At 34.3% G+C, this 14,450-nt stretch overlaps 1 protein-coding gene across 1 annotated transcript; it reads left to right on the top strand.

The window, feature by feature from the left end:
* Positions 1-795: 795 nt before the first annotated feature.
* On the top strand, positions 796-13,812 carry irak1 (interleukin-1 receptor-associated kinase 1). Its single transcript, XM_026269160.1, has 14 exons — positions 796-1,094; positions 1,812-1,979; positions 2,950-3,063; positions 3,180-3,256; positions 3,406-3,591; positions 3,717-3,781; positions 4,912-5,026; positions 6,633-6,745; positions 6,943-7,150; positions 7,978-8,046; positions 8,129-8,353; positions 9,221-9,665; positions 9,773-9,892; positions 11,058-13,812. The coding sequence occupies exons 1-14, from the start codon at positions 983-985 to the stop codon at positions 11,153-11,155; spliced, it is 2,115 nt and encodes a 704-aa protein (XP_026124945.1). The 5' UTR covers positions 796-982; the 3' UTR covers positions 11,156-13,812.
* Positions 13,813-14,450: the final 638 nt, after the last annotated feature.

Consider the following 14,450-nt stretch of genomic DNA (forward strand, 5'->3'; position numbering starts at 1 on the left):
GCAAAATCAACGTTTCAGTTTCTCCTGGAGTTTTTCTCCGATGGTTTTGCAGTTGGACCTGAATTAAAACAATGCCTCTTGCCAATATTTAATATTAAGTTCATATAGTAATCTCAAATGTTTTGACACAAATTCAACTCATGACTTTCTCAAACAAAAAAATAAAATAAATATTTTGTAATGCATACATTTGTCTGGCATATTGCATCACTTAAAATATTTGAGCAAATGCCTCAAAATGCAAAAACTCCACTTAATATAAGGACTGGGAAGTAAAATCAACGTTTCAGTTTCTCTTGGAGTTTTTCTCAGTTTTTCTTTTCTGGAGTTTCTCTTGGAGTTTTTCTTGGAGGTTTTGCAGTTGGACTTAGTTGGAATTAAAACAATGCATCTTGCCAATATTTTACATTAAGTTCATATAGTAATTTTTGTGTTTTGACAGTTATCCAACTCATGTCTTTCTCAGAAATAAAAAATGTATAATACATAAATGTTTCTATCATATCGCATAACTTAAACATTTTAAGCAAATGCCTCAAAATGCAAAAACTGCACTTAATATCAGGACAGTGAAATTTACTCTATTACTAAATGTGGAAAAAAGGAAATGGAAGATTTTAGTAAGACGTGTTGGAGAAGGAATTCACGAACTCAACTACTATTGAGAAGGTGACGTGTATGAATATTTAAAAAACGTAATGTAGATGTCAACTTCTAACGTGAGGAAGAGGGCGGTGATCTGGATCGATTGCGTAATCGGCTGCTCATGAATATTAATTCGTTGACGTAATGAATATTCACGAACCAGTAGCACGGCTGTGGTGGGGCTCAAACTAAAAAGAAAAGAAACCACAAGTGACAGCCACAAGCAGGAAACTCCCGCGTTAAGACCACGTAAAATAATATCAGAGCTGATCAAAAATATTGTCACAGCGAAGCAGATAAAGATAAAGTAAGGGAAAACGCGGATGGTTTGTCAAAAATGTCTGGAGCGGAGTTTGAAAGGGAGTTTCTTTACAACTTACCCGCGTCTGTTATGACTCACTTTACACGGGTTATGGACTCACTTTCACTCTCAGACTGGACATTATTCGGTAAGAATTGTGTATTGATGTTTAGGTTTTTATTAAGCTGATGTAGTAGTGTATTTTTTAAACCTTAACTCGAACAACGGAGGATGTGTTGATTAGCACGCTCGCTAACTCGCTTAGCCATCTGAGAATGTGACGTCAAAAGTTAAGTTAGTGTTTAATTTGTGAAATTTTTATTTCTTACAGCTATGGTTTATTTGCTCAGTTTAGTTGTGAATAAAGTTTGTAATGATATTTGCGTGGTTCTGAATATACAAATGTTTAGCTAACGTTAAATGTCAGGATTGTTACGCTGGCCTGATCACCGATGACACTAGAGTAAAAGGGGTTAATAATTAATAATCTGATTTAAAAGTTCAGCAATGCACGTGAATCACTGGGGTTATTGGGTTTATTTTGTGTCCATTGACTCATGTGAGATGCTGAGATTTGTTCCATCATATTGTTAAATCACAGCTCATTTTCAATTGGGAATCATGAGATTGGAAATTAGTTTAAATATGATGTTAAATGTGATGTCATTTTATCCAGGTAACTGTCAGCTAAAAGTTTTTACACAGTCATAATGATTCTTTATGAAGTTTTGGAATGAGTGATTCTCTTACTCCATTGGAGCTAAATATAATATTAAATTATGATGTTTTTACTGTAGCAACTGAAGTATTTTGGGTGGAAACTAATAACTAAACTAAAACTTAAGTGCTTGAATGTCCATTGCAGCTTCATATGTAATCTCAGACCAGACTGAACTACGTCTTTTGGAGCAAAGCCCCAGACGGACAGATAACCTGATCCACACATGGGGCAATCGCAACGGGACGGTCGGAGACCTGCTGAAGATTCTTGAGGGCTTGCAGTGGTTTAGGGCCCGTGATATCATCCTTCAATGTATGTATGGTTTCTGTATCATTGTGTCTTGTCGTTGCTTGTTTCAGTTGTCTACCACATCTCATGCCCTAACCAGTCAGGTTGTCAGGTGGATTCTGTGGTTGTTGCACATTATAGTTTTGATTCAGGCACTTTGTTTGTAGGTAACACATTTAAGTTGTGCAGAAACACAATGCTCTCGGATGTGTCAGTTTTCTGCTGTGATCACACGTGCTTATTTGTTTCCGTTTCTGTTCTCTGATCTCTATAGAGACTGTCAGAGTTAAAGCAACTGAAAAAAAAAATCAACAGGAACAACTGATTAGGATTGTAATTTGATCTTAAACAGTACACATTGACCTTATTTGCCTTGTTAAAACAAGTTTATATTTAATTTTGCATGATTCATCTGTGCATTTTTTTTTTTTTAAATGATTGAATCAAAATGCAAACAATGCAGAAAATTGTTATATAGATTCATCTAGTTAAATCAACTAAAATTACAATGTTTAAAACAGTATTTTCTTCAGATTCACTACTTCTACTCAAGTTGTGTATTATTTATTTACATGGCTAACGTTATATATTGGAACTGACATAATACTTTTTTGATCTGTAATCTTTTGATCTATAAACTTGACAAATGGCAAGTAATTTCAAAATAGCCAAATATCTGCCAATAAATGACTTTGTATTATATATCATATTTTTCATCAGTAATAATATTTGAGTAATATTGTTAACTAAAACCAATAATGGTTCAAACTTTTTTTTTATTTATTATTAAATCTGAAGTAAAATATATTTTTGATAAAAATGTTAAATGAAATTCGAAATGTTCCCATGTTGAAACGCTGAAACTAAAATTAAAATAAACGAAGTCGAAAAATTATAATGTAGAAAAACGTTACTTTTTTTGCAGACACTGCATGTCATTATATTTTAGATTTTAAAAAAATCCATTGATGTACTTCTGCATGCATTTCCACAGGCAGACATATACAGCAGTTTCGTTCAAAGCAGCAGTCACCTTTAACAGTGCCACCAGTCCCTGCGTGTCAAAACAGTACAGCCATCTTTGTCAAAGAGTCTCTCCCTGTCCCAGGTAATGTTTTATTCTAAGTTCAGTGATTGCATCTGTCGAACATGATATTCTTTTTAAAAATGCAAGTTGACTGCTTCAGAGTATCTGTGGTAAAAATGCTAATTTTGCTCATTCAGAAGTCAGGCCTCTACCCAAGCCTAGCCCCCCACCGCCTGATCTGGACTCTGTGGATTCAAGAATTTCAAATACAGAGGTGCTTCATTTGATAAAAAAAAAAAAAACAGAACTTCAGCCATTAAAATGGCTAATAGAATGGCTGTTTATATTGTGCTGGTGAGGCATTAGTCAGCATGACTCTTCCTTACAGTCTCTTAATCCACTGACATTTGTGTGTGTTCATAGTGCCCATGTGTGAACCAAGTGGAACCCCCGCCACTTTCCTCTACGGCAATGAGCTGGCCGTTTGAGGAAATCCAGAGTGGCACGTGCAACTTTTCCCCGTCCAACCAGATTGGAGAAGGAGGTTTCGGGCACGTGTATAAAGCTGTGATGAGAAACACTGATTTTGCTGTGAAGAAGCTGAAAGAGGTATTAGATGGGAACACACAAAGCAAACCATTAGGATTTTGGCCGTTCTGTTATCGAGTCATTCAGTTTGTTTCCTAAGCATCCATTTTTTTTCTATTTCTCTTTAATGTGTGTGTTTGGAACAGGACTCCCACTTGGACTGGAATGTCGTGAAGGAAAGTTTCAGAACGGAAGTAGAAAAACTATCACAGTAAGAAACTGTCTGTCTATTTTCTGCTCCTGTGGCTTTTATGCTTCCTGTTCTCGGGCCATAAATCTGCCTTCGCTATTTTGCCTTAAAAGAATAGTTGACCCAAAAGGAAATTTTGCTGAAAATGTACTGACCCCCAGGTCATCCGAAATATAGATGATTTTGTTTGCTCATCAGAACAGATTTGGGGAAATTGAGAATTACAGCACTCCTCTGCAGTGAATGGGTGCCGTCAGAATTAACAGCCCAAACAGCTGACGAAAACATCCCAAAAATCTTCAAGTAATCCACACTGCTCCAGTCCATAAATTAAAGTCTTGTAAAAGTGAAAAGCTGAGTGTTTGTAAGAAAAAAAAATGAGCCCACTATCCATAATATAACTTACTCCAGTGAAGAAGTTGTCTTGTCCGAATCAAGAGAGAAATATGCACAGATCAAGCTCTGTTTACAAGTCAAAACAGTCCAAAATAAATTCTAAACAAATATGTCAGTGGATTTTAAATTGAGAGGACAAAAAGAGATGGACTCTTTCACTGGAGGAAGCATTAATATAGATTATGGCCATAAGTGACTATTTAAAGTTAAAACACCTTAATGATGGATTGGTTTCTTATAAACAAGCAGCTGATGGACTGTAGTGGTGTGGATTATTGTGTTGTTTTTATCAGCTGTTTGCACACTAATTCTGACGGTACCCATTCACTGCAGAGGATCCATTGGTGAGCAAGTGATGTAATGCTAAATTTCTCCATATCTTTTCTGATGAAGAAACTCCTCTACATCTTGGATGTTTTTGGGTGAACTATTCCTTTTAATTAGCTTTTTTTTCAGTCTGGCTGTGGTTGATTTGTTTGTTTAACAGAAGCGCAGAATGGGACTTACCCGCTTGATGTTTCGATTGCTCTTTATGCACCACACCTCTTCATGACCCAAAAATGAAAGTCTACAGCACACCCTCCAAAACTTTTTTGTGGTTAGTTGTCACCCTTTTGTCCTTTAATTAGGCCATTTTTTTCTGACACTTTGACATTTCAAGCTTTGCTTCCTTCAGCTACTGTAATGCTCTTGTTAAATGTTATGCAATATAATCTAAAGCAAGACGGTTTTTCATTAGGCTTTTTCTTACACAGATACAGACATCCCAACATAATGGACTTTGTTGGCTACAGTATAGAAGGACAAATGTATTGTTTAATATATTTTTATATGCCGAAGGGCTCTTTAGAGGACCGGCTTCGATGTGAGGTGAGTTACCACTCTTGATTGACAGTATAGGCTCTGCTCCAGTGTTTACTATGCTATTCATAGAATAGTTCCGTCAGAGTGAAACTTATGTCATCATTTACTCACCCCACATGTTGTTCCAAATGTGCATGAATTTATTCTAACCTTTTAAGACCCAAGAAAAAAGTTTTAGGAATTTTTTTTTCCATGTCTTTACATTGTTCACAGCTTTAAAAATAATGTACACATCTTTTTTTAAAGCTATTTCATTCATAAGTTATGCCATGTCCTTGGTAGAGGACATCGGGACTCTCTATATAAAAAAGAATAGGACATGACTGAACATGCATAGGTACAAGCAATTGATATTTTTTTAAAATCACCAATACATTTTTAGGTATATATATGTATATGTTTGTGTGTGTGTGTGTATGTATGTGTGTATATACATATATACATAAACACACACACATATATACACACTTATTTATATATATGTGTGTGTGTGTGTGTGTGTAAAATGACAACCATAAACGGGTTTCCTCATTTTATACAATGTATCTGTAAACTATATTAATGTGTTTTTGGGGAACTTGGAATGAAAAAAGAAGTGTAATAACTGACAAGATTTTCATAATAATATATAATATCTCATAGAATATTGAAATATAATTTCTTTCCCTGTTCATTTGTTATGTCTTCCAAAATGGGTAATAAACATGCTTTTAGTCCCGGTGTCCTTATATGAGGACATGTATGAAGTCAACGTCCTGTTTCATAAAAGAAAGTCATATTATGATTTGAAACCCCATAACATTTTCCTGATATGTTGATTTATGACACACAATTTAAAAATGATATTATAATTATAATAACAATATTATCATATTTCCACAAAAGTGTAACTAAATTAATTTCAGACATTTCTGATGACCAAGGAGAGGGAGTCATCATCGTGAAACATCCAATCATTTGGTATCTCTGAAAAGCCCAGAATGTGTCCTGTACGGGACATCCAGACTTAAAACTGTGGCATGTACAATCTCAGAATAATTCAATAAAATATAATGTCCTCATATGAGTCCGCAGGGTCTTAAGAGGCCTTCGGAGATATTTCGAGGAAAGGCCCTGTGTGCTCTTTTTATATACATTGAAAATGAATGGGGACAGAGCTGTTGAAAAAAAAAATCACTTAAAAATACACAAAAATAGCTTGTATGACTCCTCATTCAAGTGATCTGAAATAATTTTTTTATGCTAAAAGGTAGTTTTGTCCAACCTGGCTTTCAAATCTTTTTTTGAGGCCTGCATGTACATAACTTGTTGTGCAGAGTTTGACGTCAGTGTTGTCATCACTGTGAGGACAGCATCAGTGACGCTGTCAGCTATATCAATGAGAAGATAACGGCTTGAGTCACTGGTCTCACAAGTCCAAATACGAACCACTTCTGTGGGACTATAGTGGTGCCTCTTATTATTGTTTACTTGTTTTTCATTGTAAGTAAATAATCCCTCAAAACAGTCACTTGGGTTTATAACCGCGTGAGTGAGTAAGTGATTTTAGGTCTTCTATGATCCAACCCTGTGACCGCATAGGTCTGTCATTCACAACACTTGTTTCTTTCAGGACAGTAACGCCCTCTCTTGGTCACAGCGTGTAAATGTGTTGCTTGGCACTGCCAAAGCTATTCAGTACCTGCATTCTTGTTCACCTGCACTTATTCATGGAGATATCAAGAGGTGAGTGCAAGAACATGTAAAGCACATGGACACTGCCATTCAGATGTCTGGGGTCTAAGAATTAATACTTCTATTTTAGCAAAGACGTTTATAATGTTACAAAAAAACTGCATATATTATTTGCTGAATATATTGTTTCGCTTGGACAAGCATGTTAATTATCATGGTACCAACCAGTCATGCTCCTTCTGTTACAGCTCGAACATCCTTTTAGAGGACCACCTGGAGCCCAAGCTGGGGGACTTTGGATTGGCACGTTTTTGTCGGAACCCCAACAAAACCCCAGGCAAGACGTCCAGCGTGGCTCAAACAGCTACGGTCCGGGGAACTCTCGCATACCTCCCAGAAGAATACCTGAAGGATGGACAGCTGGGAGTGGAGATCGACATCTACAGCTTTGGAGTGGTGAGCTGCATCTCAGACACAAAATCCCATTAACACCAATGAGTTTTTAACTTGGACGGCACTGATCGTATGTTTATCATCTCACCAGCAATATTATTTTAGATTTAGATTAGATTAGATTAGATTAAGACAGTGTGTGAGAATAGTTAATAGACAATGTAAAGACTTTTTGATTAACTCCCAGAGGTCTGAGTTGGGTTTTTATGGAAGACCCAGCCTTAATTATATATATATATATATATATATATATATATATATATATATATATATATATATATATATATATATATATATATATATATATATATATATATATATATATATAATTTTTTTTTTTTTTTTTTTTTTTGTGATGTTTCCTGTTAGTAAACAGATGCTATAGACTATGGCTTGGCAATATAGCTAAAACATTTAATCTCACTATTTTGAAAATGATTCATATTTTTGTATTTGCTCTTGAATTTTTTTTTTTTTTTTTAAAGTTGTTGTTTTTTTTCACCGCACTAAGACACTGATCACTGCATTTTTACTAAATGATCACAAAATGAACATTTAAAAATCTTGAAGGTACCAAAATACAAAACACTAACCCACGCGGGAGCATCTGAAAGCAGAAATGATTTAATTCAGCATGGATGTGAGACAAAAAGTCAGTGTGAAATGGGTTCACTGTCTGTATAAGCAAAGCATGTTCACAATATTTCCTAATTGTATACCTTTAGCAGAGATATCACTATAATATTTGTTTTATCACCCATTCTTACAGCAAAGGTCTTTCAGCTTTCCATATCTGATAAAGTAACCCTCCAGTTTCTCTCATACTGCAGGTCATGCTAGAGGTACTTACTGGACGCCGGGCTCTGGAGGTCAATGGCCAATCCAGAACTGTTTACTTGGTAAGAAGAGCTGAAATCTTCTTTTAGTCACATGTTAAAGTAGAGATGTCTGGTGGGTGGTTTAACCTGTTATTTCTCACAGAAAGATCTAGTAAAAGAGGAGGAAGATGATGGAAGGAGTTTGAGCAAAGGGAAGCATTCGCGGGAGCTGTCCAATGCTTACGCGGCTGAGAACATCTGCAGGAAACATCTGGATCCTCGACTGATGACTAAAGACACTCCTTCCCCTCAAGGATCGATGGAAATCTCTCAGCTGGCATGTCAATGTTTAGACCGACGGCGGAAGAAGAGACCCCGGATGACAGAAGTAGGAGAATCTATTCAAATGCTTGTTTGTTTATTATATTATGGTTTTAGTAGTGTTTTTCTTAAAATTATCATATCATGACAAATAAAATAAAACAATTATTTAATTTTGTGCAGTAAAAATGTAAAGTTCTAAATGTACTACTGTTAAAAATGTTGGGGTCAGTCATTATTTATTTATTTTAAGAATATGAATACAATTATGCAGCAAGGATGCATTAAATGAATCATGACACTAAAGTCATTTATAATGTCAAAAAAGATTTCTATTTCAAATAATAACTTTGTATTCATCAAAGAATTCTGACAAAAAAGTATCACAGATTCCACAGAAATATGAAGCAGCACAACTGATTTTAATGTTGATGATGATGATAAGACTTTTCTTGAGCAACAAATCGGCATATTATAATGATTTCTGAAAGATCATGTGACACTGAAGACTGGAGGAATGATGCTGAAAATTCAGCTGTGCATCACAGAAATAAATTACACTTTTAAAATATATTCTAAAATAGGAAGTTATTTTAAATTGTAATATTTCACAATATTACTTAGATAAATGCAGACTTGGTGAGACATTTAAAAAATAAATAACATAAGTCTTACTGATCCTAAACTTTTAAACGTCCGTGTAATTTAGTATTATTTTCAGAACTAAAAAGAGCATTTCTTCACGTTATTAAATATAAAAGGATGGAGTGATTAAAAACAGTTGCACCTCAAAACAAATGTGAAGGGCATTTCTTAAAGACACAGGCTCAGTGTCAAAAAACAGAAAGTTATTATTTAAATACGATTATTTAAAACAATAATACCCCTTCATAATATAATGTGTATTCTAGCATTTTACTTTGGTGTTTTGTAGGTGTTCAAAGCACTTCAAGATGTGCATTTAGGGTTGAAGACCTCTGGCAGATCGACCACAGTCAGATTGTCTCCTGTATCGTCTCATCCATCCACTCCTGAACCTCTGCGCTCCGGCAGCAGCTCCCTGGACTCTCTGACTCATCAGTTCTCTAAACTCCGCCCTCAAGAAGACACGTACCCCTGCCTTCACAAGACTGGCTGCCCCACCTTGACCTCTGCCGTGACTCAGTCTAGCAGCTCGGGGTCAGAGTTGAATGCTGAATCGTGGGCTTCACAGTCTTCTGGTATGCCGTGTGAATCGGATGAGAGTCAAGGCTTTTCTCAGTACTTGACGAGTCACTGTAGCAGAGCTCAGGAGACGTCATGTGGGGGCTTTGGCATTCAGAGCACTAAAACAAGTGGTTCTTTAGTGGAAAACTCACCACAGTCCAGTCCCAATGAAGGTAATGAGATTATTTGTTATGAAAATGGGTAGATCATAAATGGTTAAGAGCATGTTTCTGAATGGATGATATTATAACTTTCTTTTTGGCACTGTCTTAATTTACAGGTTTTTCTGACAATAAAGTGTTTGTGAATTCTGTGAGGCAGCGACTGGTCCGAAAAATTGAGCTTTATGAAGAGGGAAGGATTTTAACTTCTGATCTGCTGTCACCAGGAGCCTCATTATGTAAGTGTCCAAATCAACCATAACTGGACCACATTACTGTATACGACAAATGCTTCATTCAAACTGAGCTGAAAATGACTCATATAGAAGAGTCATCTGCTCCTGCATCTGCTCCATCTTATAGCCCTTTGGTTAATGTCTGGAGATTTGCTTTTGAGGCATTGCTCATGTCACAAATACTCAGTTTTCACATTTAAAATGCAACTTGGGTGACAAATACAAGATATTTTAACACGACCCCACAAGCAATAAACACACATTTTGTATGTCTTAACTGGCATTTGTAATCTGTATTGTCTGTATATTTTTGTTTTATTATTATTTTTAAATGTCACATTTTTCATCACTATGATACCAAGGTTATTATAGTTAATACAAAACTGTGTTTGGTATTTTAAACTTTTAACTGAAATGAAAAAATTTATAGACACACACACACAAAAAACTTAGATTTATTTTATTTTGTACATGAAAATTTAAAATGAAAATGGTTAATAATCTTAGTTTATCTTGATAAGACTAATAATAAATAAAAAAAATACAATGGAAAAATAATTGAGAGATATTTAAAATGAAAAAAGCAAAAACTGATAAAAAACTTACAAATCATACAAAAAGACTAAAATATTAACTAAAAAGATATGAAAGATAAACTCAATAAAAACTACAATTAAATCTTAATTATGCTAAAATAACCCCACCTAATAGAAATCCAAAAATCTCAATGTAATAAAGTTGAAACATTAAAATAATTGACACATTTTATTACAATAAACCACTTTATCATAACTTTCTTAAGCATTAACAAACATGATACAGTTCTTAACAGCTAATTAGATCTGCTGAGCTGCTCATTTATCATTTTAAAAACCAATTCGCACCGACGGATGCAGGACACCAGATTACAGTTTACATCACTTCTCCGACAAATGCAGAGTCAACATGTTCAATCAGCGAGAACAAGCAGCAACAGATGTAACACACTGATTAGACAAAACCCCACAAATGTGTCAGTTTTCTGCCTCTGTCAGTGCAGTGTGAATTACTCCATACTGAGTTAAAAACATGCAAGAGGATCTTTACAAAATGTGTCCACACAAAATTGCTGTGCTTGTTTGTTTCAATCAATGATCTAGTATATTAATGCTTTTTCATAATTCTGTAGACCGGGAGATGAATGCTGAAACGAGGGAGCCAGAAGAGAGTGATGAGTTTGCAAGTGAGACGTCTGGAGTCCACATGCAGTCGCCTGCTGCAGTTTAACACTGGATTAACGTCTGGAGGAAGGAACCCAGCTACATATATTTGATGAAAATATCACATGAAATATTCACAAATATCTTTAAGGTAGCCTACTAGGGGTGTCCCCGACTAAAGATTTTCAGTCTAATCAGAATTTTCGAATCGTGCCGATATTCGACTTATAGTCAAATCGTATGTTTCGGGGGCAAAATACATTACCAAGAGTCAATTCAGACATTCGACTGCCATAATTACGTTAACACACAGGGAAGATGTGTAACGGATGCCTCGCAGATACAAACAGAGTAAATAATGATTTAAGTTTTGATTTAAAGATTAACATTAAATGTAATTTAACATTTTTTACAACAGTGCTCTCTCATTATAAAGTTATGTATATGACAGTAGTTATTAATATTCTGAAATTAAGATGTGCGCGCTGAAGATGACCAGGTTTTTAAATCATCATTTATCTCATATAAAATACGCTTTATTTATACATCATTAACAACGTTAATATTACAACTTCTAGGCTTTCTGCACAAAATACCCCGAAAGCGTGAACATGTCTGTGTGGCTCTGAATGAACACATTCTTCACACAACAATGTGCAGAAACACAGCAACTAAACTCTAAAAATTCACAGCGTTTTATTATAATGGTGTTATTATATGTATGTATATGACCGTCCCAGTCATAGTTATTAATATCAGGGCCGCCGGCCCATGGTCTGTTGGTGCCCTATAGGTGAGATGATAGATTTCTAGATTTTCAGACTTTAAATAAAGTAAAATTAAATAAGCAGTTAACAGTTAAGATGTTCTAAAAAGACTATATCAAAATACTACATAAAGATCACTAGCTAATACTGACATATAATTTTGTTAACTTGTGATTTTTACCTCTATATTTATATTTTTTGGCTCTTCTTGTTTGAGTTGCTTCCTGCCTTGTGCCCCTGATAATTTTCTTTTTTTACTCATTTTTTTTTTAGAAATGATACTTTAAGATCACATAAATTACAAAACTATTTTAACTGCATGCGCCATGCATAATTAATGCATTATGATGATGTACTATATGACACAGAAAGTGTTTAAATTAATGTTGTCAAATCGTATTTTTCGTTGATGTCAATTTTATTTTATTCTAAAATTTATTTTGATGAACGATCAGTACTAAAATTGTTAACTTTTAGAAATTATTTCGCTTAATATATGGGTGTAGGAGCACACAATGGGCACAAGAGGGCTCAAAGAAAAAAAAAAAAAAAAACACAAAAAAAACTTTTGTGCAGTTCCCCCCCAGTCATTTTTTGCCCTATGTAAGTGCCTGTGTTACCAATGTCACGGCCTGCCCGGATTTATATTCTGCATTGTTGTTTTTTTGTCCTGCTCGCTCACGCTGCGCGCTGAAGAGATCCTTCCTTAATGTAGTAGCCTACCACAATGAAGCTGAACTCAACTAAATGCATCATGATAAATAATATATACACAATCTTTCACTCTGCCTGTGTCAGTGTAAGATTATGGAGAGTGTAACTTAAATCTATAAGGGTGGTAAAAATATTTATTTAAAGCTTCTTTCTTTTCAGATTCTTATTTATCACAGTATTTTAATAGGCTGTATATTAACTTATTGGGAGAAAACCAGTGGTTCTGTGTGAAATCAGACATTTGAGCTCCCCACATACAGCCAAAATGGCATGATCATAACACACCCAGTGAATATTCGACAGAGAGATTGGTATCGAATCAAGCTCCTCCTCTCAAAGCATCGAGTCTATTCGGGGTCACCCCTATTAACGGTACTTTTTTTTTACTGTTATGGTAGAGAAAATACCTTCATAAATACCTCGCCCAAGCTGCAGATTAATAATCTTCTTTTTTTATGGTAATATGGTAATAGCAAATGAAACAAGGTATGGATGAAGAAAGCTCTGTAGTTATGAACCTGTGAATCTTGAATGACTAGCCAAAGAAATATAAAAGTGCATAATTTATTGTTATACGCCTGTTAGTTTGGCGATCGAATGTCTATAGCTTGTTGTTTTTGGCTTTGTTCTCAGCAGCATATTGTTAATAACATAATGTCAAGTTCATTGATTATGGCCGAAACGCCTTCATATATGAGTAACTATTTAAATCCTGTTAGTGCTGTTTAACATTAATGACTACTCTATTTCTGTGATACTTACTGCTGATTGTTATATACATTAAATTAAACATTTAGCCTGTACTTAATCGCGCACATTAGATTTTTTCCCCCTAGTTAGATTACTGCAATGCCAAAACCATTTTATATGAAACACTGATTGTTTGTTTGTTTGAGTTTGTTTTAACTAGAGCCCTAACAGCTGTTACACATTTCTACATTCAGCCCTTTGCTTTATAACTGTATACAATGATTTGTAAAATGTAATAATAATTAAAAATAAAATAAAAATTGTTCTTAGATGCAACAATTTAATCTGCTCTATTGAAAGAAAATGTTGTTTTTATGAAATGCAACTCTTTTATTGGCAGTGGAGTGTTTTGTAAGCACATTATATTTACATAAATTATGATTATAGTTATTTTACTGCAGAGATCATGAGTATTAGAGATGGTAGAGTTACAGGAGAAATTACCATGTTAACCATAGATTCTGATACATAATAAAAATATATTTTACATGAATTCTGTGTGTATATTCTTTAATGTTTAGATATCGATGCTAAAATATTTCCACCTTTTTATATTTTTATTATATGAAGATTACTTTAACAAAAAACTTTTTACTAGACCTTCAGAATTTATTTTTGATACTTTTCAGAAAGAGCACAAATTTTCAATCTGAAAATCCAACATAAAAATATTGTTTAACAACTATGATAATCAAATTGTATTTACAAAACCTTTTCAGGAAAAACAAAATATCTATCTATAAACGCACAATATTGTGGTACTCCATAAAAATGTAACTAATTACATACTTTGTTACTTTTTAAGGTGAATAATAAATTGTTACTTTTGCATTACTCTGTCAAATGGGCAAGGCTTGCTTATTTGATTTTAACAGCAAATACAAAGAAATCATTGGAAAGGCCTTTTCACAGCAAAAGTGAAATTAATAATGCCTCTGCACTTACTATAATAATATATATTATAGTCAATTTTTCATATTGCAAATACAACAGAGCATAGCTACACTACATGACAAATCTTAATTTAATCCTATTGTTAACAGTAATAACAAACTGTAAACTGTAAAATTTGGGCATAATTTAATTATAGTTACATAAAACATTTATTTAAAATACTGAATTATGTCTGCA

Source organism: Carassius auratus, chromosome 8 (genome assembly GCF_003368295.1).
Source record: "Carassius auratus strain Wakin chromosome 8, ASM336829v1, whole genome shotgun sequence".
In the NCBI taxonomy this organism is placed as follows: domain Eukaryota; kingdom Metazoa; phylum Chordata; class Actinopteri; order Cypriniformes; family Cyprinidae; genus Carassius; species Carassius auratus.

Coding starts and splice junctions, on each gene's coding strand:
- irak1 (XM_026269160.1), top strand. CDS start 983: ATGTCTGGAGCGGAGTTTGAAAGGGAGTTTCTTTACAACTTACCCGCG. Junction 3,064..3,179: donor AGAGTCTCTCCCTGTCCCAG/GTAATGTTTTAT, acceptor TTGCTCATTCAG/AAGTCAGGCCTCTACCCAAG. Junction 3,592..3,716: donor CTGTGAAGAAGCTGAAAGAG/GTATTAGATGGG, acceptor TGTTTGGAACAG/GACTCCCACTTGGACTGGAA.